The following is a 27,852-nucleotide window of genomic DNA, read 5'->3' as shown; positions in this document are numbered from 1 at the left end:
GACTGGCATGTTAACTCCCCCATCTGATCCTGATGAAAGTGCATCCAAGGAAGGAAATCATAGTAGGGAAACTTCCTACAACAAGCTACACCAAAACCAGATTAACATACATTATTATGTAGCATCTTGTGCAAAACCAATGAATTATTAGGAATTGCTACAGACCAGCCTCATCTAACCTAATGCCCTCCAGATGCATTGCGGTGAGGTTCATAATACATGATCCATGTTAGTGAAAAATTCCAAAAACGGTAGTCTCAACACATCTAAAGGACCTCACTTTGAGAAAGACTGGAGGAATTTCCAAATTTCACCGCGACGGGAACATCCCCGTTGCTGGCTGATCTTTCTCGATTTGGGAACACAGCGGTTTTGCAAAGGAGAGCTTGGGGTCCATTGTTGTTATTGTCGTCCAGTCATTCAGTCATTTCTGATTCTTTCTGACAGACGGGCATCATCACTTCGTTAGAACTGTTATTGTCAGTAAAGTCCTTTTCAATTCTTGCAAGCTCCTGCTTTAGGACATGAGGGAGAGTATCCAGACATCTGTTGGGTCTTTTTTTTTTTTTTCTTCCTTCCCTTTTTATCACAAGTGATTTTCCATAGACACGGTTCCTCTCTTCACTTTCTTTCTTCTTTTCTGCCACGGCCCCGCCTGGCTCCGATCACGATCCATTTCTGCCCAAGCCGATGGCCTCGTCCCGGGGAGGCGCGGCTAGCGGGACAGTTGGCTCGGCTCGGCTGTCGACAGACGAGTTCTAGGACCCAGCAGGCATCCGGGCAGGAGCGGAGCCCATGTGCTCCGCTCCCCTCCTCCGCTTGCCTATCTCTATTGTCTGAGTAGCCTGGCGGCGGCAGCAACACCTACAGCTTCAGCAACTATCTGGCCGGGCTGCGTTGTGCGAGGGGCGGACGCGCACGGACCACAGCTCCGACGGGCGCTTGCCCGAAGCCGAGTTCTGCAGCCGCGCCGGGCACTCAGGCCCGGCGGGGATGGACCTGCGTCCTGCAGCGGCGCGAGTGGGCATCTGAGCGGAGGGAGAGAAGGCGGGTCGGGTCCGGGCAGAATGGGCTCCAGCCGCGCCGCCCCCGGGCTCTGGCTGGTCTTGGCGGTTCTTTTCCTGAGCGCTCCCAGAGGTGAGTCCTGGTTGTTCGTCTGGCTGCCGGCGGTGGAAAACTTCCCCAGCTCGGTCCTAACCTTAAGGGAGCCGATCCTTCCCCGGGAGGATCTCTTGAGTTCGGGTTCCGGCAGGAGAAGTGTGTGTGTGGGGGGGGGGGGGTCTGTTGTTCCGACGAGAATCGGCCAATTCGGGTCTTCCGATCTCGGCCACCTCTGAGACTTGTTGGGTAAGGGAATCCCTTGGTTTCGGCTTCCGAAAACTATCCCGCGTTCCCGGGTGATCACCATGGAAACACCGAACCCGTCTACCCGGCGGCTCTGTGTGTTTGTGTGTGTGTGTGTGTGTGTAAACACTGAACCCGTCTACCCGGCGGCTCTGTGTGTTTGTGTGTGTGTGTGTGTGTGTGTGTGTGTGTGTAAACACTGAACCCGTCTACCCGGCGGCTCTGTGTCTGTCTGTGTGTGTGTGTGTGTGAGTAGACCAAGCAGCTGGGGCTCGCCTCCGTAGGCTCCCCCTCTCGGACTCCTAAGCACGGATCGTAAAGAAGGTGCCCTCCGGCTGTTTGCCAAAGCCCAGAGGTTTCCCCCGCGGCGTTGTTTCCCCCCTCCCCCCAGGTTGGACCTCCCCCTCTCGCAACCTGTACAACCCCAGTTGCTGCGGGATTTTTAATTCTTTCCCCACGCAAGTTCCCGCCACCTTCTTTACCTGCAGTCGCGGGTTTTCCTGAGAGTGCTGTTGAGATCTTGGAGGTGCAACTCCCCCACCTGCAGGACAGGGTTAAATTTACCTTGAAAGGCAAAGGAGCCGTTTGGGATCGCTGTGATTCAATTAGCTTCCGTAGTCCACGCCTTCCCCACTTCCAGCAGGGCAGGGTCAATCCCCGAGGAGAGACTCTCTCCTCCCTCCTCCCAGTCTCGAAGAAGGGAAACGGACGCTGCTTCCCTCGGGAAATAAAATTCCCTAGAAAAGCAAATACAGCTGTGCCTTACCGCTCCCCGAAAATACTCCGTCCGACTCTCCAACTGGCTGAAAAGCTCATGAAAGGTGGCTAGAAAAGCTCTTCAAATATGATTATCATTGACCTACTTGCTGCTCTCTGACTCCTTGCATTATTTCTCTTTCAAAGCAATGGGGGGGGATTCATATCCTCCTTATTTATATTTACAGCTCTTCTAGTGAGGATAAGTAGTTACCAATGTTTATGTTTTAAGAATTAAGGCAAGACCTTTGGTGTGGGCAAAACAGCCTTCCTTCCCTGCCAGATACCCTCCAGAGATAGTGGACTACAACAATTAATCTTCCCTGGCTAACCTGACCATTCAGCATTGACGTCCCCACATGGGGGAGATACAGAGGCTACTCGCTACCCTTTATTTGTTTCTCTTGTGGTTATAAATTGTTATAAGAGCCTAAAGACAACAAGCCACATTCCTGGATTCTCAATATAGTCTTAATTGATTTCTGAGCCCTCTCTGAAGTCTTATAAACAAAAGATATATAGCCTGCCTGGATCCCTTAATACCAATGATCAGGATTACATCAGAATATTAGTTGCCTCAATAATATTGAAGAATTAAATATACTGGAAATGATTCCCAGTAATATTCTCAGCATAATTTTTGCACATGGGAGATCGTTGTTCCAAACCGTAGATTATGTTGGTTTGAATTAAAGACATTTTGGGGCTAAGAGCTATTGGGTCCATTTTATAGTTCTGAATCAATCCTCCTGGATCTCTTCTTAAAAGCAAGCTTATAAGATAAGCAGGAAAGTTTTATTATTGCCTGAAACCTTGAAGAGGGTATATTCAATTGAGGAGAGAGGGATATATATCTGCCAGTAATACCTGATTTTGCTATTACTGTGAAATGAAGAGCTATTTCACCAAAGGAAATTGTATTGTGCCAAGATGACATCTGAAAGGTTTTTTTTATGGCCAACAGAAGAGGAGAGAAAACAGGCATGTTGTGAGAGATGGACCCAAAATCTGTTGCAAAGGAGATACTCCATTCTTAACATGAAGTGGAAGCCTGTGGCTGGATCACCATGTCAAGTTGATGAGGGGAAAATAGATGAAGAAACGTCTATTAGCATAGAAGGGAGGAGAGGTGTCAGAGGTCACAGCCCAGGGGAGGAAGAAACCAGATTGGTAAGGAGTCCCTTGCTCCTTCCCTGTCATCCCCCTTTCTGGAACCTAACAGGGCAGGGAGTGATGTCATGGTATCTCTCAACCATCTGCTGCTTCTTCAGAACAAAATCCTGTAACACAGAATCTGAGGGAGCTTTGATAAACGGTGCCCATGGGGTTCACCATCTTTTAATGGACTGATTGTTCTCTAGATCAGAAAGGGGGGGGGTATTTGTTTGTGCTCTGGCCTCACATCAGACAGAGGAGCAGGTGGAGATAGCAAAAAATGTTGTTTTATGGAGCTTGCATTATAACCATTGATACAGATTTATGTGTGTGCATGTGTGTGTGAGAAATTCATTGTTGGACTGAGCACTTTCCCATTGTGCCTCTGGCCACTAACCTCAATATAATACTATACGGTGAAATCTGGATTCTTTCTTATCCTTGCTCATCTGGCATAAATTGAAGATGGGATCATATAGACAGCCAGTTTAACTCATGGTTTTCTATGGTCAAAATGTAGTGATGTAATTTATATTAATAGCCACACCATTTTAATGAATACGTCTCCTGCAACAGTTTAGAAAGCTGAAAATGCTGTTTAGGAGTTAGTTTAATGTTTCTAGTTTTCAGAAAATAAAGACATAAAAATGTTTGGATATGTTTCATCTTTCAAAATTGGGGGGGGGAAATTCTTCCAATGCCCAGGCTCTAGTATTAAGACATACACCATATCTGATCCAAAGCTAATGCATAGATATCAAGACTATAGTAGTCACCAATGATAACCTCAACCTTAATGACTTTTTAAACAGGCTAATACTTAATTCCTTGAAAGAAGCCTCTTATTCTCAGGTTGGCTTTTCAACTGATTTTTAACACTGGTGTCCAGCTGAGGTGATGCTAACCCACACCTGCTTTACCTGAGTTTCTGAATATGTCAGGGACCGCCATGCAGACATTCTTATTTCTCCTCGGAGCAGGAGGGAACCTAATAGTTGGAAATTGCAGGGAGGTAGTCTTTGACTAACACTCAGGAAAACCTTTCTGAAAATATAAAATGTTCAACAATAGAACAAACTGTTGAGGAGATGGCAAGATCACTTCAGTGGAAGGCATTTTAAAAAGACTAAATGACCAAGTATCATGGATGGTGCAGCTATATCTTCCATTATAGGTCTTGTGTCAAGCAATGGTAGGAATAAATAAGTTCCAATTTTCATTCCAGCAGTATGATTCTATTATTCTACTCCTAAACCAGGCAAATGTAGAAAAGCATCAATTTAGTGGTTTGGAAGGTAGTTCTAAATAAATGTAAGTCTACATTGCATTGGTCTGAACTTTTTCATTTCAAGGTATGGTAGCTGCAGTGGATCAATAGGCATAAAGTATTTGAACATGGAGGTGATGTGGTATAATGAGAATAACCCATTTATGGACTACAGTTTTGCACTTGGACTTGTACCACATCTGAAGTTTACCATAAATCTTTCACATATTATAACTTGCCTGGTTCTTAATAATAAGGATGGATTTTTCCTTGTTAGAAACTCCTTTTAATTGTTCATGTCCATGGACACAACTGTAATGGTTATGCATTGTTTGGTGCTTTAATCCAAGAAGTGACATTGAGAAAGGCAGTAGTCTTTATATGATGGGGTATGTAATAATACCACATTTATTTTGTATGCCGTTTAGTTTTATAATTTTTTTTTATTAACACACATAGAATAACAGAATAATAGAGTTGGAAGGGACCTTTGAAGTCTTCTAGTCCAACCCCCTGCTTAAGCAGGAGATCCTATACCATTTCAAAGAAACGATTGTCCAATTTCTTCTTTAAAATCTTCAGTGGGAAAGCACCCACAATTTCTGAAGGCAGCCAGTGCCACTGATGAATTGTTGAATTTGCAAGAGGATATTGTTCAGTGAAGCAGTGCATCCTTCTTTGTTTTGCCCACTTCAATTCCCAGGTCCTGGATTCTGCTAATATTCATGGTTCATGCCTGCAGTTAGTGTTGCAATATGACCATTGAAGGATGTTGTATTTTCGTTCTTACAGTGGAAGACCAAGTGGGATGCTAGATTTGAATCAGGGAAGGTCTGGTGCACATCTCCGCCCAATCATGGAGCTCAGTATTCTTTTAGGCAGAGAATTATCGCCCCACTTTACAGTTTTATTTTGGGAATGAATTAGAAAAATCTTGTGTATTTTTGGAAAAGAAAAGAAGTATCAGTGATAAAGAAGTACAATTTTGGCAGAGCAATTTGGCTTCCTAGAATGCGACATTTGGGCTAGAGTTGAATACCAATTGCCTTTCGAAATTCTCCGATGAATTTGTGGACAGAGAATTGGGCTAAATGATTATCTCCAGAGGAAGAAGAATTTTTCTATCATTTTTTTCAAGAGAAGGATTATCCCTTAGTGGTGATAGCTGCAACACTCCACAAAAGTCCTGTTTTAAGAATTTCTTCCTAATGTATCCTCGTTCCTCATTATATGTAATGGAAGCATTGGAAGCCCAGCAAACTGCAGATTGCTGAAGAGAAGGTAGTGCAGTGAAGGTAGTTATTCTCTCACAACTTATGGCCAAATTGTAATTAAATATGTCAAGCACACCACACTCCACCCATTAGAATTTATCCAAAGTCTTTCCCAGCCTAATGCTTCATAGAAGCATTAGATTTCAACTCCCCGAATTACCAGCATGATTTGGGACTTCGGGATGGGGATGATCACGTTGTTCTGCAAATATTAATCACTTTGTAACTATTCCCTGCCCAGGCAGCAGCCCAGGAGGACTTGAACTAGAGAGAAGTGACCACATCATGTATTTTAGATAGGATCCAGAAGGTTTTATTTGTCTTATGATATCTGAGCTTCAAAATTCCAGAGACCAGTAGATCAGGGATTCTTAAACTTTTTGCCTCCCTTAAAGATTCAGACACCCAAATAAAATGGACAATGAAGACAATATTTTTCCATACACGTCCACATGTGGCTGTTTCACTGCTAGGAAAATGCTACCTTTTTCCAGACACGTAATTCGCAGAGCACTTCATTAGATTTCAGCTAATTAAAACAACGTCCTTATCAGTTTCGACATTGTTGGAAGCTGGAAACATGCCAAAACTCAAAACTCAAGTCTAGTTGAATATTACTGTTCTAAATGATTGAGGGGAGGAAGTAGAAACCCTCCAAAAAACTCTTATTAGTTATAACCCTTTGTGCATCCCGAGGAAATAAAATGGCTGCTTTGAACAGAAAAGCCAAATGAAACTGAAGTGTTGATCAGAAAATGAGGAAAACTGGAAAAAGTACATTATCAAGCAGATAGACAGGAAAGCCAGGGCTAGCAGCTTTGAACTGCAAATATTTGGAAGATCCTTTGGTAAACTCACAGTTATCAAGTATCAAACTCTGAGGTTTGTCTGCTCAGATCTGGGAGTTTTAAGTAGAGACAGCTAGTGATTGTTGATAAAACAGAATTTACTCTGGCAGAGTCATCTGCAGAATGTCCTTAACCTGATCAACAATCATATGGCACTTAATTTCTCCCCCCAATTCATTTGATTTTGATTATGCAACCTACAAAGTAAAACATAGTTCAAGATGACACAAACTGGCGCTACAGTGGTTTTCTTTTATTTTTGTCTTTATCATTAATTATTTAGTGATGAGTCAGGGTCAATTTTCTATTTGTATAAAATATTTTAACCCATCTTGTCTTCTCAAAGCAATTTAGATGATTACAAAGCATCTATCAAAGGCAGTGAATTTGAATGAAAAATTAATTATTAAGAGTTCCAGTTAAAAAAATGAAAAAGCAGAATAAAAACCTATCACTATTTAAGAAACTAAACAGAATCAACTGTGTCTTCAGAATTTTGCTTTGTTTTGTTTTTAAAAGGGGACATTTAGGAGACCTTTCTCTATATCCATTAGTGTAACAGCACTTATTGATGAGCCAAAGATAATCTTGATAGGTAGTCTTTTGTGGTGGCCAGAATAGTGGCAAAAGGCCATCCTCAAAGTGTGCACAACAACATTTCTTATGGGAATACCTTTTTTTCAGGAGTTAAGTTTTGTATGTAACCTATTCTTGCCGCATTAAACCTAAACAGAAGCTTAAAACATCATCGATAGTCATTTTGTTTGAAATAAAGTGAGAGACCATACCTCCACTTCCTATCAAAATTCAACATGACAATTTTGGGGAATGCTGTGGGTTACAAAAAAAAGGGGGTGAGAGATGCTAATCATTTCCATGGAAAACTATCTCAAGACATCAAGAAATTACTAGAGAAGGAGGTGGAGATATGACGGTGTGAAGGGCACCGTTGAAATTGGTCTTTCACTTTTGTAAACCAACTGTGAAGCCATAGTGCTCTGTTCTGTTCTGTTCTGTTCTGTTCTGTTCTATTCTATTCTGTGAAGGATCGAGGAGTCTTAGTGGACAACTACTTAAATATGAGCCAGCAATGTATCACAAAAAAAGCCAATGCAGTCTTAGGCTGCATTAACAAAGAGATAAAACCTAGATCCTGTGAAGTATTAGTACTGCTTTATAATGCCTTGGTAAAACCACTCTTGGAATACTGCAACCAATTTTGGTTGCCACAATATATAAAAGAAGTTGAGACTCTAGAAAGAGTGCAGAGGAGAGCAACAAAGATGATTAGGGAACTGGAGGCTAAAAGATATGAAGAACAGTTGCAGTAACTTTGCATGTCTAGTCTAATAAAGAGAAAGACTAGGGATGACATGACAGCAGTCTTTCAATATCTAAGGGGCTGCCACAAAGTAGAGGGAGTCAACCTATTTTCCAAAGCACTTGAAGGCAGGACAAGAAGCAATGGACGGAAACTTATCAAAAAGAGATCAAACTTAGACCTAAGGAGAAATTTCTTGACAGTGAGAACAATTAACTAGTGGAACAGCTTGCCTTCAGAAGTTGTGGGTGCTTCATCACTGGAGTTTTTAAAGAAGAGATTGGACAGCCATTTGTCTGACATGGTATAGGATCTCCTGATTGAGCAGGGGATTAGGTCCCTTCTAATTCTATTATTCTGTTATTTTGTTCTCATGTCATACGGAATATTCATGGATAACAGGGATCCTATCTTTAAATCTTAAAGTATAATTGTTGTTGTATCCAGGGTAATCTAAAGGATGGTTAAAATGGTGCACCTGACCTGACAATTGAAGTCCCATTCCCTTTGAACATGTATCCAATGTATTGTCGATGGAGCTTCTCAGTCATCCAGGTCGTGGTTGTCCCGAAGGTGTTTTTTCAAAAGCAACTGGACTTTGTTTTTCCTTAAAGATGTTTTGCTTCTCATCCAAGAAACTTCTTCAGTTGTGATGGAATGGTTGAAGATGGAAGGATTTATTGCAAGGAGTATAAATCCTTCCATCCTCCACCATTCCATCAGAAATGAAAAAGCTTCTTGGATGAGAAATGAAATGTCTTCAAGGAAAAACAAAGTCCAGTTGCCTTTTAAAAAGCACCTTTGGGTATCCCATGCACATATGAAGGGGACAGAGCCCAGATTGCCTGGTCACGCCTGCCATGTTGACACAATTGTCTCCCCCCGGCTGTTCCTCCATATTCTGGAGGAACCATATGAGGTGTTTATATTCCTAGCTTCCCTAACTAGATCTCTGTTTATAAGCACTTCTCAACAACACATTAAGACTTGAGAGGATCCTCCAGACCACATGATAATAAGGAAAATCTATGAATGTGCAGAAATGGATAGACTGTCTATGGAAATGAAGGAGAGGGAAGAATCCGAGTACTATCAAAATTGGAATAGATGGTATTCCTGGCTCGAGAGTAAACGTAAAACCTAAAGTATAAGTCGTAAAGAGTATAATATATAGAATGTAAAATTTATAAGAAATATATGATATTGATTTGTGAGTAGATATTATAATTTAAATAAGGATATAACATAGGAAAGTGATGTATATAAATAGAATTTTTGTAAATATGATTGTTACGAAAGATATGGATACCGATATGGAAAAGCTGTTATAAGTGTAAATATGTGTTTTAAATGTTGGAAAATTCAATAAATACTATTTAAAAAAAAAAAAAAAGACTTGAGAGGATTGTAGACAGACCTTTTCAGTTTTCCTGAATGAGGGATGGACTAAAAGATTAAATAAATTATGGTGGTCAAGATCACCTGCCCTTTTGAAATCTAAATTGCCATAATAATTTTTATTATTTAAGTAATAAAATAAACTTTCTGTAATAGAGCCTCTCTCCTTACCACACTCTTCAGACATTCCCACTTCCCCTCAAAAGTATACTGGATTCCATAATTACCAAAAATAATGTAAAAATGCAGTTGCTCATCTATGTTTTCCCAGCCTCCTGTACTACTGCTTTAATTGGCTGTAGTCCAGGCTCTGGGCTACTAGGCATGTTTGGGTCCTGGCTGTTTCAAAGATTTCTTTCTCGCCTCCCAACAGGTTCACACATCTGTCTCTTACAGAACAGCTTTTAAAATCAGGGAACTGGAAAGGATAGTTTGGAAATACACAGCCTTGATGTTCCTCATCTATTCGGCTTTCATCCCCTTCCCTCATCAGATGTTGCCTGCATTTACTTTTTATCAAGCTGTGGGCGTCCAGAGAATTCTGAGAAGGATGAGAATTGAATTTATAATAGGAAGTGGGAAAAGCAAAATGCAAAACCTGAAATAGAGGCAGGATGTTTGTACTGTGCCTTTCTGGGTATCACAAAGGCAGATTTGTTGGCCCTAGGTAGTGCAAATAACTGTATCTTATAGCAGGATTTGATTTTTCTTGTACTATTGGGTTGCTTAATCTTTTAAAACCCTTCATTCTGAAAACATTTCGACTTTCCCATAGGCAACTTTTGACAAAATAGCACACCATTATGAAAGAACTAAGGATTTAAAATAGCTAGTAGCACAATGCAGGGGCAGTTCCATTCTTGAATTCAGACGTGACCATGCTTAGATGGAACTCATTGAAATCAGTTGGATTTAAATTAGCCCATTGACCTAAATTTCATTTAGTTCAGTAGGCCTTATCTAAGTGTGACTTAATCTGGCCTCAGTTCAATCAGAATGTCACAAGAGCATAGGAAACATGTTGTATTTTATAGCCTACTTTCACTTGTAAGTGGAATATGTACGAGACACCTAACAGTTAGTGTGATCGAAGGGCTACTATTGGGCAAGGATTGGTAAAATCCAGGTTGCATTCTAATCTTAGCCATGTAAAGTTACTGGGTGACTTTGAGCCAGTCATTCTTTCCCCACACAGCATACCTTGAAGAATTGTTGTTCTTGAAATAAAATGAAAGGAAATCTCCATGTCAGTTACCTTGAATTCCTGATTGTTGACGCCTGAGTAATTTTTGTTTTTAAAAAACTGCATGTGTAGTGCTATCATTTGTACATTCAACGTGCCTCCAATAAACTGATCACAGTAATCTTCAAGCCATTTCCCCAAAAAAGTCCATAGTAAAATTGTGCTATAGATTTTTGTTCTAGTGCAATTCCCATTAGCTGCACTGTAGAATACAACAGTAGTTCACTTCATAATACAATCCTGAGGATACTTTCTGTGTAGTAGGTTAAACTGAATTCATTAGGATTTACTCCCTGAATAATGTGCACTTAATTGAGAAATTTCCAATTGAACTCAAATCACATGTTTATATAAAATTTTAATAGTTATAGTTTACCAATTTCAATATTCAGAAGGAAAGTCCTTTTGTTTAGTTAATCAAAATAATGCAATTCCTAAGAGTTAGTGAAAAATTTGAGGGAACTTCAAGAGACAAACCTATGTAAAAAGGACAGGAAAAGTTTACTAAAAAGTAAACATCAGACTACTCTCAATAAACTTTGTTTTTGTGAAAGTTTGAGATAATATATAGGCAATAAATAGAATAAATTTATGAGTATCTTAAAATATTATATGAAATCTCAATAGTAACAATAATTTCATTCATTTGTATTTTTCTTATTAATTTAAGTGTAAGTTTATTCACAAAATATATAACCTATTTTTCATTGATAGTAGAATCCAAAGCATTTTAAAATATAACGAAATATTAACTAGTTTTTTTAAACCATAAAGCTATTAAAACCCCGTAACATAGGATAGAAATTTTAATATAAAGATCATCAATAGCAAAACATGATGATGATGATGATGATGATGATGATGATGACACAATACAGTTACAACATTGTACTCTCCATGGTACTGAATTAGACCAATAGGAGAAGTCATCAGTCATTTGTCAGATTCACCAACTGAATTAAAACTACTCAATGGTTCAGAGTATTTCCATCTTCAGTGTACTGAGTCTTACATACCAGGAAATGTTTCTTTCTATATATGTATATTAGAATAAGGTACCATATGCACACATATGTACACACACACACATTTGGTATATACCAGAATCAATCTGGTAGATCAATCTGAGCAGAATGTCTATTAAATATAAATCCAGATTTTCTGAGATTTCTGCCTCTGTCTGTCTGTCTGTCTGTCTGTCTGTCTGTCTAATCTATCATTCTGGATATATAAGCACAGTGTAATGGATGCAACCATTTACTTATAAGAACTGATCACTAATAAGAAAATCTGGACTTATCCCCTGCCCAGATGTTCTGCTCAGATTGATTGTGAAGTAGAAGAGGCTGTCCATTAAAATGTAACTCTCGTCTCCAAGATTGAGATCAGGCTGAAGGCCACATTCTACATCAAGAGTTGAATGTCCATGATTGTAGAGGTTACATGTATGGTGTATATAAAATACTTGTTGGTCACAATCATGATTTATTCTGATAAGGTCACCAGTTATAGGGGTTTAATTTCATTGACCTATGTGTCACTGACTCAGTGTTGACTCTTAACAACCATATAAATAGATTTTCATGATGAGGGATCAATCTACACCTTTAAATGGTTGTTTGTTTGTAGAAGAGTATAGTATTTGGACTGCAAAAATCTAGCTGCATTAAATTGCAGAAAACAGAGAGCTCCATATTTTTTTGTCAGATTATTACAGCAAGATTTGGTAGTCCTGTTCTTGAAGCCCTACTTTGTTGTTTGAAAGTGCTCTGAACAACACCGATAAAAACTGTTATACAGATGAATTATTATTTTTAAGCACAACTTTAGAGGAATTGGAGCCAGAGATGGTTCTTTTGGGGATCTATAGATTATCTCTTATCCAAGCCTGAGTTCCATCTAGTTTTGTCAAAATGACCTTGAACACAATACATTCCATTCTTTTACTTAGGGTTTCCCTCCATCTCATAGAAGGATCGGGAGTGGGAATGGGTCACAAATGTAAGTGTCTATGGAGTGAGGAAGTTACATATCTGATGTTGATGGACATAGTTCTCCTATTTGCAGCGGATTGTGAATCTGATCCTCCTGACACAGTTTATTTGCCAGCTGAATTAAAAGTACTCAATGGCTCAGAATATTTCCGTCTTCAGCGTATTGACCGTTACTCACCAGGAAATGCTACCTTCAACTCTCGCTCAGAGACATTCCTCTTCCTTCATCGTCGACTTGCAGGAAAGCCCAGTATCCAGACTACTTACCTTCCTTTCACTGCCCAGCAGGTAAATTTGCCTTATAATTGTTTACAATGATGCTTCAATGTAAAAAGGAAACCAAAATCTTTAAGTCATATTTAGAACTTTAAGAACGTATCATAGAAACTCATATAAAATGTCTATTGTGTGGCCCAAACTGGTGACTGTGTTTTGTTACACCCTCTCTCAGGATTTCCCCAACAGGAGTGGGGAGAGGCAAGGGGGAAAATGTCAAAATGTGATTTACAACAAAAGTATACATTTGGTGGGGCTTATGTGATGTCACAATGTAATATTTTGACATTTTGATGCCCCCCTGGTTAGGAATGGATTGCTACAATGGTGACGTAGTGGTTAGAATGGTTCCCAATGGTGACGTAGTGGTTAGAATGCAGTATTGCAGGCTAACTGCCCACAGTCTGGAATTCAATCCAGACAGGGCTCAAGTTCTTCCATCCTTCCAAAGTCAGTAAAATGAGGACCCAGATTGTTGGGGATCAATATGCTGACATATTGCTCAGGGAGTACTATAAAGCACTATGGGGTGATATATAGATCTCAGTGCTATTGCTAATTACTTCTGTTTAGTTTTATCTTTTAAAAAATAAACTTTGCTTTCAACAACACAAAAATTTGCAGCCACCTATTGTATTTCTTTTCTAAAAATCCCCGTGGGACCTAGAATCATACTTGTAATGTAGAATGATGCTAGAGGTTGCCACTTTACTCTGTAACTAGTTTACTATTTATATGTTTGTTTGTTTTTTAAAAATTGGAGGAGCAGGAAACATGATAGCTACCAAGTGAGCTACTTATGGGTACCACACTGAGGATTCCCAGTGTAATAGTGGTGAAATCCAATTTTTTTACCTACCGGTTTTGTGGACGTGGCTTGGTGGGCATGGTGTGGCTTGGTGGGTGTGGCTTGGTGGGTGTGGCTTGGTGGGCATGGCAGGGGAAGGATACTGCAAAATCTCCATTCCCACCCCACTCCTGGGGGGAGGATATTGCAAAATCTCCATTCCCACCCCACTCTGGTGCCAGCCAGAGGTGGTATTTGCTGGTTCTCTGAACTACTCAAAATTTCCACTACCGGTTCTCCGAACTGCTCAAAATTTCCGCTACCAGTTCTCCAGAACCTGCTGGATTTCACCCCTGCAGTGTAAGAAATGGAACAGTGCCAAGTTCTATTCTTCCATGGATTTATTTAATGAGATTCTATCCTGAATTCAGATTCTCTTTTCTTTCCAGGAAGTTCCCGCAGATAATTCCCAGTTCACAGATGTTTCTATTACCTGGGACATCCGTGCTGTATCCATTGAAGGCACAATATCTCCTTATGAGCCCTATGCTCGTGTTCTTTTCCACCTCCAAGGGCAGGATTGGATGTCAAAACAACAGCCCCTGCCTTGTGTCAGCCTGCATGTCTTCCATCAGGCCCAGGTTGTGCATCGGGCCTGCCACCTTCAGGTAGGCACAGTATATATGTTTACACTCTCACAAATTGTGGAGAAATTATGTACATGGCTCTCAGGTGGCTTGGAAAGTAAAGTTCTGCTGTGGCTGTTTGGCTGCATTCTGTTGAAGACAGTGGAAGGGAGTATGTGGAAGTGAGGTGAAGTTATGTGGTGCAAGTTGCTTGAAGGTTCTAAGAGATCATGGACAATATATGATGATATATGGATCATCATGGATCATCTATATGATGATTTAATTCCACAAACCTCTGGTATGATCTGTGTGGTAAAGAGCCATGCAATTAATGCCAGGAATCCATGATTCTAGAGCAGAAAAGGTTGATATTTAAGTATTAAATATTAAAAAGTAGTTAAATATTAAATAATAGCATTCTTCTTGTAAACATTGCTTAAAGCAGAAGTAGGATGCAAAGCATCTGATTGGTCTGGAGCATTGTTTTCTCTTCTCAAATATATTTGTCCTTCTAAACGCTCTCACCCCTCACGCACAAATGCCATGAAGGATAAGGCATGGAATAAATTGCTTCTTTCTTCATCTTTCATAAAATGTCTTTATTCATTCAATGATTCCAAATTTAGCGCCAGGATATTTGTGCTAGATGTATGTAATAACAACTCCCAACTTTTGACATGGAATGTTTGCTGTTTGTTATGTGCTGATCCCATTGTTCTGACTATGGCTGGTTCTTGATTTATGACCATTCATTTAGCAACCATTCAAAGTGACAGCATTGAAAAAAGTGACATTGACCAGTCTTCGCACTTGTAGCTTTGCAGCATCCCTGAAGGTCATGTAATCAAAACTTGGGCTCTTGGCAACTGGCATGTATTTATGACTGTTGCAGCATCCTGAGGTCACGTGGTCACCATTTGCAACTTGATGCTGACATCATTAACTGCAGCAAAGAAAGATCATAAAATCAGGCATGAATTACTTAACAACTGTATTGCTTATTGATAGAAGTTCTGGTCTGAATTGTGGTTGTAAATTGAGGATTATTTGTACTCCAAAATGTGGAAGTGATTCCTCTCAAAAGGAATCACTTGATCCCTAAAAAGATAGGAGAGGAGAGTGAGAGAATTGTCACTAAAGTAGTAAGACAAGTGCTTTCAGAAGAGTATCTAAAAGTAGCAGATAATCGGTGCAGGGACCATAACTAAGCAGTAGAGCACATATATCATGTATTTGCAGTGGTACCTCAGTACTCATTGTTAATTGGTTCTGGGAGGCATGATGAGTACCAAACAAACGATGAACACCAAACAATTTTTTCCCATAAGAAATAATGTAGTGAGTCACAAGGCAGCCAACACTGACAAGTTCTATCTCGTGTGTTGAGTACTGAACAAACAATGAGTACCGGGACAAAAGTTTCGCATCAAATGCCTTCAGTACCAAATTCGATGAGTTTCAAAGCATTTGAGTACCAAGGTACCAACTGTATAAGGTTTCACGTTTGATCCAGATATTGCACTCATTAGTGTAAATGTGAGAAAGGTGTGTATGTGAGAGATAGCTAGAGACATTGGCGTCAGTTTCTCAGGGACCTGTTGCCTATTAGAGTAGGTGGAATTAGGCAAGATAGAGCAGGCCATTACACAGTATAAGCTTTGCATAGTTTGAGGGTTGGCTTTACAATGAGTCAATAGCATGTAAGTTTCTCTCTTTTCCTATCTAGGCTCCCCTAGGCATGTGTGTGGTAGAACTAGAACTTCCCCCTCGCTGGTTCTCTCCTCCTCTTGGCACTCTTCATCGCAGATCTGAGGATTCAATCACCCCAACGCTAAGGGCAGAGTTGTATTATAGGCTGGAGGCCACTCTACCTGGGAAGGTACACAGAGATTGTCCCCATGTGCGAACCCAGCAGAGGCCGCATCCGGGTACAGAAAGCTCCAAGGAGCAGCTGCACTATGTGGGCCCTGTGGACATTAGAGTGATGAGCCCTCCACGGCGGCAGGAAGTGCGGCTGGATGACAATGTGATGGTCCGAGTTCCTGACACAGCCTTGCGTCCAGGACAGCTTTTCACTGCCACTCTCATTCTGCAACAGAACTTCACGGCTGATCTGCTGACTCTCAGGTGAGTAACAGTTGCCATGCACTTACCTGAACGACAGACAAAGGATTTCGAATTCAAAAGTCTTTTCAGTCACAGTGAACACAATCTTGATAAATAATCATAATTGTGAACAATTAATTATCATATTGTTTTCAACTGTTTCACGTTCATTGCACACATTTCTTAATTGTGAAATATACAATCACTCTGGACTTCTATATTATTCAGCTAACTCCTCTAGATGAGATTGAAGATGTGAGAGAGTGGCTTGCTTAATTAGTTGATGGGAGAGCTGAGATTTACAGCAAACCTATAGCTTTATTGATGCCCATTTACTCTCTGGATAATCTGATGCAGGTTTTCATCTCTTCCAAAGGTCCTCATCCTTCGAAGACTTCTCTTTGCTCATCCTAACCTTAACAACGAGGCTGTAGAGGTCGGGGTGTGTGTGTGTCAAACTCATGTCATCACATGGTGTATCGGGACTTTCCCCCCCTTTGCTAAACCAAGTGTGGGTGTGGCCAGTGTGTGACACATCCGGTCCACGGGCCAGGAGTTTGACAGCCCTGGTCTAGATGGTCTTTGCTTCTCTGTCTGTATATCTTATTTTTTTTATGTGCTTCCTTTCAGAATCAAGGTAAAGAAAGGATTACAGGTTCTGGCTGCTCGCCCCACCAGACCAGAGGCTTGGACGGCAAAGTTGGACAAGTTCAAGAGTGCCAAACACCACACTGCTTTGATCACGTGTCGTCGTTCTTCTGGCAGTGGGTTAGACTGGAAGTAGGTAGCCTTTGAGGCTCATAATTGTTTCTACAGAACTGCTTGGCTCACCTTGAGATGAGGCATCAGGTAGCATCTCTGAACAGTTTGTAGTTTAATGCATTGCTCTTTGCTCTTATCTACATATACTGTACCTATGAAGAAAGCACTGAACTAGGACTGCACGTACTCTATCTCTCCCATTCTTTGAAAAAGGACAATTCATTTTTTGCATCATTTATCAACTATATAGTCTGGCCAAAGTTCATTGTTCCTTAATTTACATAATAGTACAACTGTTCTAGTTTGCATAATTCTATGTTAGCGATAGAAGGGACAAGTTCTTCTTCCAACAAATATTTGTTTGGTGTTTCCTTCTTCACCATCACAAGGACTAAAATCTTGTTGAGCAGAAGTTTTAACAGAAACTGAGATGCCCTAGAAATATAGGTCTACACCCAGCACTCCATTCTCTGTCTTTAAGAGCTATTCAAATTGTTTGCATAGTTCTGTAACTGCCTCAGCATATTAATTTTCTAAATTAGACTTACCTTATTCCTTGTATTATTCAGGCAAGTCTGATTTTTTAGATACTGAATACTCTGGCTGGCCAAGTATCTAAAAAGAACTAAGGAAGTTTAGAGAGAAATCCAGGCAGCGCATATACTTGAGTTTTTCATTCCTTGGACCTCAACAAAAGAACCCTCATCTGTTGTTCCCCTCTACAATATTGATTCCAGCTGGACAGCCTCAACGTTCTTCCCCTCTGATTTTTTCCCCCTGTGTAGGCACAATCATGGAGGGAAAGGGAATGGAAGAGAATTTGCTTGAAAAATTCTTCTCAAGGAGTTGAGCATTTGAGAGAAATAGTCAGGCCTAGCATGTCATGTTCTTGATAGTGATAAAGAGGTACATCATGAGAGAGACTGTCCCCTCTTTCATTGCACACTTGCCTGTCCAGAGGTCTATAACCTCCCTGGCTTCTCATACTTCCACCAAATTTCAGGAAGAGAGATTCTGGAGGATCTTCCCTCATTAGGCTTTTTCTAACTGGGAAATGAAGACAACCTGGGAGGCTTCAGAGTGGGGTGGAGATTCAACACAGGAGCCAGTGGTAGCACTGGCACCCTGTACCACTTCCAAAAAAGAATGCGCTCAAAAACAGTACCTAAGAGTAAGGTTCAAAACAAAGCAAAACCAGATTGTATTTTACAAGGAACTTACATTTGAGATAAAAAGTGCAACCTCAGTTATGAAAATCATTATTATTATCATCTTCAATTAGTACTAAAACTTCTGGCCAAATATCTGTCTTACACTATCTCAACATTTATTTATTGATAAATAAAGAAGAGTAGGCTCAGGTATGCAACTGAAATATTTCATCCCTTAAGTCTTTCGTAGGAAGTGAGGAGGTGGAATTTTTTAAGAAAGGAGATGTTCTGCTGAAAATTGTGGCTTCTCAGAGTCATAAAATAGAGGGAGGCTCACACAATCCATAGGCCACAGATTGTTCATCCCTGAGGCAGGAAATAGAAAAACTTGGAAAAGAATATCCATTTCTCCAATGCTTGTTAAAGGCATTTGTGTGATTCTGGCACCATCCATGACTCCTACTATAGAAAAGTAGGACAAGAATGGTTGGTTGGGTCTTGAATCTTGGAGGCATTTTAAGCAGCATCTATTGTGTATTTCTTTGCATCAATCATGCTCCAGAGCAGAAAAGGTATCAAACAGATTTATTAGTGCTAAGTTTTGGGGTTAATAGGCCAGGGGCTAATTATTTGGTATCCTGATTTTTCACCAGCAGCTATGGCTGGCATCTTCAGAGGTGAAAGTGATCTTTTATATCACTGCACTTCTTGGCAGCTCAAACTGAAGACTGAACTCTTGCACTAGAACTAATTTCTAACTGGAGTATGTGATTGGTATTCTGGAAAGCAAGTTTCTGATTGGATTTTTATCCAGATAAATTTGACTGATTTGAGGAAGTTTCAAAGCATCTCATTTTTTCATTGGCCTTTGAAACATGCTTCTGTTTATTATATTTCAGATGAGACTGCTATAAAGTTTATTAATTAAGGGCTGTTTTATTTTGGTATGATGTAAAGCTGGAAGCCAGGCTTTGTTAACCTTCTTGTTCAAGTTATTGGGATTTCAATATCTTTTCTAAGTAGTCATACTTAATGATTTGACAAGATTGCTAGTGTTTTTGTGTCTTTAAAACTGAATATTGTGCCCATTATGTAGTAGCAGGTGTTCAGCTGCCACAAATTTTTCAATTTTTTTTCTAGCCTGCAATATGAGAAATGCATTTTGAAAGTCTGAATGGGTTCGTTTTTCGAACCAGTTTTCCAAATGCTATTCAGCTCTTTCAGCTCCATGATGATCAAGATAAGTGAGGTGGACATATTATTGTTCCAGACATTTTGTCATCTCAGTTTTCTCTGGGTTCTCTGATCTCTTGAGTGTTGACTTCTAACCAGGGATGCTATTCAGCAGGTTCTCACAGGTTCTGGAGAACCGGTAGCAGAAATTTTGAGTAGTTCGGAGAACCAGCAAATGCCAGCTCTGGCTGGCCCCAGAGTGGGGTGGGAATGGAGATTTTGCAATATCCTTCCCCCAGGAGTGGGGAGGGAATGGAGATTTTGCAGTATCCTTCCCCTGCCATGCCCACCAAACCACGCCCACAGGACTGGTAGTAAAAAAATTTGAATTCCACCACCGCTTCTAACCTCTCCATTTAGGGCAGCAGATTCTCCAGAGTTCCTATATTTGGATTTCCTTGTGGAGAATGGTACAGGTGCTCTGGCCGCTACACGCCCTGTTACCTGGCAAGTGGAGTACCCTGGCCAGGATCCTGAGGCTGAGAAGGACAAGATGGTGTGGGAGATCCAAGTATCAGAGAGAGATGTGCGGGCCTTGGTTCCGTTAGTAAAGGTAAGGCCTGAAATTTGGTGTTTTTTCTTCTCATGGATAACTTGTAGCACGGATCCTTACACAATTCCTTTGACTCTCTCCAGGAGCAGGAAATTGTGAACACTGCACTCCTCACAGGAATCCCTCAGTCTGTGCCTGTGAGGCTGGTTGTGGTTGAAACAGGAGGCGCTATATCGGAAGTAACACAGCAGATGGGATGTGAATCCTCTAATAAGCAGGTCCTACAGGTGAGAAACAACCTGTAGGTTTGTAAACTTCTGGATTAAAATCAGCAACATTTTTTTAAAGACTGCAGTTTTCTTCTCTCATTGCCAAATTATTTCTCAAATGAGAGTCAGATGCAGAGTTACAAAACATGTTTAATCACTTCAGTTAAAAGCTTTAGGGGTTGCATTCTCACAACAAGGTAGGCTTAGTTTTAACCTTAGTTAATATTTGTAGTTTAGGATGTTAGCATATTCAGCCAATTCAGTTAGTTTATGACTCAGTATATTGTGCAAATAGAGAGAAGAGATTAGTAATCAAGTACAAACTTAGCCAGAGATCCCATTCTAAATCAAATAGCCTGTTTGTCTTACTTTATATTTCCAATTGTCTACTGTATTTGTGGAAAAAATAGACCCTGCATTACGACCTGGAATGCTTTGAAATCTTGGTTCCTAATCCATGTAGCTTCCTCTTGATAACACCTCACTTTAATTTTACCCTTTCTCCTCGTACATTTTAAGACCCTGCATTCCACTGATCTAGCAAGCTTGGGCTGCATTTTTTTAGGATGCTCCCTTCTAGTGGTCTCCATCAGTGGTCACAGCATTGTCTTTGTCCAATGTTCTTCCTCTATGTTTTCATGCACGTGCCATTTCTATTTCCCATAGAAATAGAAATGAAATGAACATAGAATGAAGCAGAGCAATGTTGAAACTCAAGAAAAATAATTATACCAGTATATCCAATGATAGTGTGTGACTTCCCTCATTTCCTTTGGCATTTACAACCCATTTCTCTATAGCACCCAAGAGGATTCAGTCTCACACTGATAGATTATAAGAACTCACAACAATTTCCAGCTATGGTTCCATCTTGAATTGTTCTAGAGGAAAACAAAAGAAAGAAATCCATATTGAGTTAAGGAATCAGTATGGGCATTCTTGCTTTCTTCTAACTCTTCCTTAGGCCTTCGGGTGTACATCTATGGACCTGAATGTGTTTTCTAATTTACCTTTAGGTATCAGATGTATGTGATGCTGTCTATGTAGGAGGAAAAGAGAGCCGAGGGGCACGGGGTGTAAGGGTGGATTTCTGGCACCGTCGTCTGCATGCATCATTACTCTTTACTGTCTGGGCTCCACTTCTGCCTTTGCGTATTGAACTGACCGATACCTCTTTGGAACAAATACGAGGCTGGAGGGTACCTGGTCCAGCATCCGAGAGGTAAATATCATGATTCCAAGAGAGTCACTAACAATGGGTTAAAGGTGTGGCATCCTTCCTCAACTTAGCTCCCTGTAGATGTTTTGTGAGTATGCTTTCTAGATTCCCTATCACCAAGGCCAATGTGGATACAGAATACTGGGAGGTGTGACCCCAAATCATCCAGAAGATATTAAATTGAGGGAAGCTGCCTTACCCTTTGTAAATGTACTAGGTTCCTGCATTTCTTCTCTGAACAGTCCAGCAGAACCAGAAGAAGGTGGAGAAGAAGCTGAGAGGAGAGCGCGTGGCTGTCGGTTGCAATACCAGCGTGCTGGGGTCCGTTTCCTCACCCATTTTGTAGCTCATCCTCTAGACGGTGGACGTCACCTGACCTATATGCCAAGCTCTGATTGGCTGCTAGATGTTTCCCATCTGGTGCAGAAGCATGCTAGAATCCAAGATCCTCGAATAGCAACACTGGAAGGTGGGAAGGTGGTGGTTGGCCGTGAAGTAGGAATGACCTCCGTGGAGGTAAGGAGCATGTGAGGAAAAAATGGGGGCTGAGTGATTCCTTGCTGAGATGGGATGGAATGAGATGAGAAGCTTGCTTGGAGCATGATGATAGTTGTTCTAAGGGATGAGCTGTGCACGTGCTGTGGATGTTAACTTTTGTCTCCGGTTTGGGGAAATTGTGGGATAATATGATGAGTGTGGGTATGAAGAAAGAGACTATGAAGGAAGAGGGATGTGACAGCTTTACAAGCAATCTATGAAACATACTGTACATTGTAAGCATCTCTATTCCCTCCCCCCTCTCTCTCCCACCCCCCCATCCATCCATCCATCTATCATCCATCCATCCATCCATCCATCCATCCATCCATCCATCCATCCATCCATCCATCCATCCATCCATCTATCTATCTATCTATCTATCTATCTATCTATCTATCTATCTATCTATCATATATCCATCCACCTGTCCATCTACCATCTATCTATCATTTATATCTATCTGTCAGTCATTGAGGGGAACTCACTCTCCCTATTTGGTCACTTGGCTGGCAAATTAATCATTCCATTAACCATGACTTGATGTTGCAATGGATGAGAAGTAGCATCGGAATGGATATAGTTTCTGTGCAAAGTCTCCTTATGAAATAACAACATATTTTCTATTTTTTTCAGGTGCGTTCTCCTGTTTCTGATTCTATCTTGGGGGAACAGACTTTGGTGGTGTCAGAAGAGAAGGTCTCAATTTCAGAGTTGCAAGCTCAGCTGGTATCAGGTCTATCACTCACACTGTTTGCAGAACCAGGACATCTGAATGTTTTCACTGCAACGTGCCAAGGACTTTCTGCTCTGCATTCCCCGAAACAGGTGAGGAGTTTTTCTAAACATTCATAGCATTACGAATTTAAATTTCCATCCTTCTGTGTTACAGAAGCACTAAACTGCATTTTGAGGGTGCATACGTTTCCTTCCATGGCTCACTTAAGCTAAAGTTAGACTTGATAGAAATGTCTGTTCTAATTATCTTCAAATATAGAATGTGCCTTCAAATGTGGAATGTGTCCATGTGTCTTGTTCTCTCCAAGATTTGCAAAATCTGTTTTATTTGGGTGTCATGACAGGGGATCAATGTACGGTGAGTTTTCTTGCCATCATGTGTAGTAGTCAAAGAAGAGGAATAGAAATTTGGTAAAGGGGAAGCTGCTTCATCGAGTTGGATGGCATGATTTACACCTGCTACCAATGTGGATAATGAGGCCTTTGTTTTTTCAACTTACCCAACCCACCATTACCATTTTAAGGCAACTTGAGATCCCAGTTTTCTTTTCTTTTTTTTTTTCTGCAGGAAGCAGTTCTGAGCATTTGGTTGGTATTCAGTGATCACACCTTGGCTCCAGTAGAGCTTTATGGCTGGCGGGATGCATCTCTCTTGCTTTCTTCTTTGAATCCTGAAGTAATATCCGTGCGGCTGGAGGAGGAACATGCTTATCCAATGATTGTTGCTGAAGGTCCAGGCCAGGGGTCCCTCCTGCAGCTCAGCCTACATTCCCCAGACTCTTGCCGCAAGGGGAAACATAAGGCTCCCCTTTCCCAGGGGACAGCGTGGCTGGAAGTTAACTTTGGCTGGCACCTCTTGACCACTAAGAGCCCACAGCAAGAAGATCTCCATCGACATGGTAAGGCCCCCTTTCAACGAGCAGAAGGTGCCATGTCAGGTGAAGCAGTGACTGTTGCAGCTATCACAGAGCATGGCAGAGGTTCAAGGAGGCGTGGCCCAGTAGCACGAGGGCCACCAATGACCAAATTTGAGGGAGCTGGTGTTAGCTCCTATGAGGATATTGAACAAGTGGAAGAAGTGGAGGAAGATGAGATGGTGAAAGCACCTGCAAGGGTGACAGATCTAGAGGTTGGAATGTATGTCCTCCTGGGAGTGTTCTGCCTTGCCATCTTTATCTTCCTCGTCAACTGTGTGGTCTTTGTCCTTCGTTATCAGCGCAAGGAGCCTCCTGATGCTGGATCAGGTCCAGCCTCTTCTGCTCAGCAGCCTCACAATTGGGTCTGGCTAGGCACTGATCAGGAGGATCTTAGTCGGCAGCTAGATCTGTGCAAGCAACACTGCAAAGACCAGCCTCGGGGCCCGTCTAGCACCACCAATGATGGGTACTCTTGCTGTGCAGGGCCAGATGGAACTTTGGAAGCTTTGGCCCCAGAGGCCCCAGCTCCATTACCAGAGCCAGAAACAGGGGTCTCTGCTAGTAATTTGGGCCTGACTGCACCAGGGAACCCAGCGCTTACCAGCACCTTGTCCAGGAAGAAAGAGGGCAGGGATGTAGGTGGTCGGCGGAAGCGTGTAGAATTTGTGACCTTTGCTTCCCCGTCCAACTCTGCTCCCAGCCCCCCTGCTTCTGGACCAGTAGTTCAGTCCATTCTGGTAGCCAGCGAAGATGACATTCGTTGGGTGTGTGAGGACATGGGGCTGCGTGACCCAGATGAGCTGCGCAGCTACATGGAAAGGATTCGAGGTAGCTCCTGATCTGCCCTAGCCCATTCATGTGGGCAAACCAATAAGATGGTCACCCCCTTAGGTGCTCTCCTAGGATCAGTCAGCTGAACTCTCTACCTGCTTCTTTTTAAATAAGGGCTCTTCACCACAGGACACCAGCCTTGGACTAGTTCGTGAGGAGCAAATGAGCCAGAGATATTTCTGCTGGTCTCTGTGTTACAGATCCAGTTCCTTGGCTGCCCTATCCTTTTCATTCTGGTTAGAGGCATTCTCTCCACCTAGTATTCACTCAGCAGAACTAGCACGTTCCTCCTGGGAAGAAGAGAGCCCACGTGTGCTCATTGCTTCTCCCTCTACCCTTTAGGAGGGGTGGATGTGGAGTTTGCAGACTGGAAAGTAGCCACAGGTGAGAGGTAGGCTGGCTGCGATGTACTGTGGAGGTGATCTAGGGGGCTGATCCAAGACCTCACATATTACGTTGACCCTCATTGCCAGTGTGTGTCCATTGTGATGGTATGAACGACAAGTGTCTTTCCGTCCTTCCTGTGGTCTGAGCCTGGGGCTCTGCCCCTATCCTCCCCCACCCCCAGTTCCCTGATCCCTCCCCTAAAGCCAGGCAAGGACAGAGCTCCAGGGAGCACTGGCTGGGCCTTTTCCACCCTGGTTGTGTGCCTGATGTCCTTAAGAGTTTTGTACAATCGCTCATATTTTATACTGTACTATTGGGAGGCTGCCAGGCAAGTCCTTTATTTATGGAAGATTTTTAATTCTTACATTGTTAAAAAAAAAAGTAAAATAAATAATAACTAAAAATGAAAGGCGTGTCATTTTTGTGCGGTCTGGTTTATTTGTGTTTCCTTGGTAATAGAGAAGTAGTCATCTCTGCTGTGGGGATTAAGTCCAGACACCTGACAGTTCCTTTCATTCCGAATATTTGTGGACTTGATCCTAGCCTAAGGCCAGTGTGTCATCACTGTTGCAATGCAGAGGAGATCCTCTGAATAGCTTTCGGCATGATTTTAGTTAAACTTTCTTTACGAGAAGATAGTTTAAACTACAAATATGGGTAATTCTTGACTTAGAACCATTCATTTAGCTACTCTTCAATGTACAGGTAGTCCTTGATTTACAACAGTTCGAAGTTACAATGGCACTGAAAAAAGTGACTTAGGACTGTTTTTCACACTTATGATCATTGCAGCATTTCCAAAGTCACGTTCGGATGCTTGTTACTAACCTAACAACTGCAGTGATTCACTTCACAAATGTGGCAAGAAAAGTCATAAAATGGGGAAAACTCACTTAACAAATTTCTCACTTATCAACATAAATTTTGGGCTCAATTGTGGTCGTAAGTTGAGGACTACTTGAACAATAGCATTGAAAAAAAGGATTTATGACCAGTTCTCACACTTACGATACTTGTAGCATACCCAGGCTCACTCGATCAAAATTTGAGCACTTAGCAACCAGCATTTATCTATGGTGGTTGCACTTTCCCAAGGTCATGTGATCACTTGCGAACTTCCCAGCCAGCTTCCGACAAGCAAAGCCAATGGAGAAAGCCAGATTTTCTAATTGGGTATGACTCACTTAACAACCACCTTGCTTAGCAACAGAAATTCTGGTACTAATTTTGATTGTAAGTCGAGGACTACCTATAGTATAAACTCAATTCCTAGCAAAGAACGCTCTGTATCAGCGTTTCTCAACCTCACCTACTTTTAAGATGCATCCCAAGGCGGAGATGGCCAGGGAATTCTGGAAATTGAAGTCCATGCATCTTAAAATGGTCGAGGTTGAGAAACACTGCTCTATCTAGTTATTTACTAATCTTTGCAACTAGGTAAAGGTTCCCCTCGCACATATGTGCTAGTCGTTCCCTACTCTAGGGGGCGGTGCTCATCCCCGTTTCAAAGCTGAAGAGCCAGCACTGTCCGAAGATGTCTCCGTGGTCATGTGGCCAGCATGACTAAACGCCAAAGGCGCATGGAACGCTGTTATCTTCCCACCAAAGTGGTCCCTATTTTTCTACTTGCATTTTTTTACATGCTTTCGAACTGCTAGGTTGGCAGAAGCTGGGACAAGTAACGGGAGCTCACCCCATTTAGACGGACTGAGCCACCGTGTCCCTCTATCTTTGCAACTAGGAGGCAGCTTATAGAAAAGGAAAACACAGAAATGGATTTATGACATGTACTAACAGGCACTGCTAGGCAGTGGGGAATGTGAATTGCTAAATCAACATCTTGCAGGGTGTAGCATCTAGCTAAACAATAGTGCTCAATAAAACTGAGGGCAATCGCATATTGGGTGATATAGTTGGTGTATAAATCGCACAACTGATGTATGTTCCAGGCTCCGACTCAACCCCTCCAAGACCGAGTGGCTGTGGCTTCCGGCGTCCCGATATAGCCGATATAGCCAGCTGATGCCATTGCTGGCTATTGGGGGTGAATCACTCGCCCCCACGGAGAGGGCTCGTAACTTGGGCGTCCTCCTGGACGCACGGCTGTCTTTAGAAGATCATTTGACGGCCGTGGCCAGGGGGGCTTTCTATCAGGTTCGCCTGATACGCCAGTTGCGCCCCTTTCTAGATCGGGACTCCCTACGCACAGTCACTCAGGCACTCGCCACTTCCCGCCTGGACTACTGCAACGCTCTCTACATGGGGCTCCCCCTGGGGTGCACCCGGAGGCTCCAGCTGGTCCAGAACGCGGCCGCGCGGGGGATTATGGGGGCGACGAGGCGCTCCCATGTGACACCTCTCCTGCGTGAGCTGCACTGGCTCCCGGTGGTCTTCCGGGTGTGCTTCAAGGTGTTGGTGACCACCTTTAAAGCGCTCCATGGCTTAGGGCCGGGGTACTTACGAGACCGCCTTCTGCCACCAATAGCCTCCCACCGGCCAGTATGCTCACACAGAGTGGGCCTCCTCAGGGTGCCGTCCGCCAGACAATGTCGGCTGGCGACCCCCAGGGGGAGAGCCTTCTCTGTGGTGGCGCCCACCCTCTGGAACAACCTCCCCCCAGAGTTACGTACAATAACAGACCTCCGGATTTTTCGTCGGGCCCTGAAAACCCATTTATTTCAACTAGCTGGGCTGGCTTGAGTCAAATTTTAAATTGATTTTAAATTGGAACAGTTTTAATTACGGCCAAGATATTTAATTATTTTAATCAGTTTTTAGATTTTGTATCTTTTGTATGTATGTCTTGTTTTTACTTTGGCTGTTCACGCCCTGAGTCCTATATTGGAGAAGGGCGGTATAAATAAATAAATAAATAAATGTTTGGTTGCTGCTTCCCTAGGCTTACTAGCAGCTACAC

At 42.0% G+C, this 27,852-nt stretch overlaps 1 protein-coding gene across 1 annotated transcript; it reads left to right on the top strand.

The window, feature by feature from the left end:
• Window positions 1-386: 386 nt before the first annotated feature.
• Window positions 387-25,344, top strand: TMEM132A (transmembrane protein 132A). Its single transcript, XM_034420221.3, has 11 exons — window positions 387-1,137; window positions 12,674-12,888; window positions 14,113-14,331; window positions 16,019-16,419; window positions 17,029-17,178; window positions 19,905-20,097; window positions 20,181-20,324; window positions 21,323-21,528; window positions 21,768-22,041; window positions 22,699-22,890; window positions 23,369-25,344. Exons 1-11 carry the CDS (start codon window positions 1,068-1,070, stop codon window positions 24,554-24,556), a joined length of 3,252 nt encoding a protein of 1,083 aa, XP_034276112.2. The 5' UTR covers window positions 387-1,067; the 3' UTR covers window positions 24,557-25,344.
• Window positions 25,345-27,852: the final 2,508 nt, after the last annotated feature.

This window comes from Pantherophis guttatus, chromosome 1, assembly GCF_059756535.1.
Source record: "Pantherophis guttatus breed Tessera chromosome 1, ASM5975653v1, whole genome shotgun sequence".
NCBI lineage: Eukaryota > Metazoa > Chordata > Lepidosauria > Squamata > Colubridae > Pantherophis > Pantherophis guttatus.
Note: the sequence above shows the minus strand (reverse complement) of the source record. Positions and strands in the feature narration are given on the sequence as shown.

Bases quoted from the DNA above. Each gene is read 5' to 3' on its own strand.
- TMEM132A (XM_034420221.3), top strand. From the start codon at position 1,068: ATGGGCTCCAGCCGCGCCGCCCCCGGGCTCTGGCTGGTCTTGGCGGTT. The intron at 1,138-12,673 runs GTGAGTCCTGGT...TCCTATTTGCAG, and splicing joins TTTCCTGAGCGCTCCCAGAG to CGGATTGTGAATCTGATCCT. The intron at 12,889-14,112 runs GTAAATTTGCCT...TTTTCTTTCCAG, and splicing joins TTCCTTTCACTGCCCAGCAG to GAAGTTCCCGCAGATAATTC.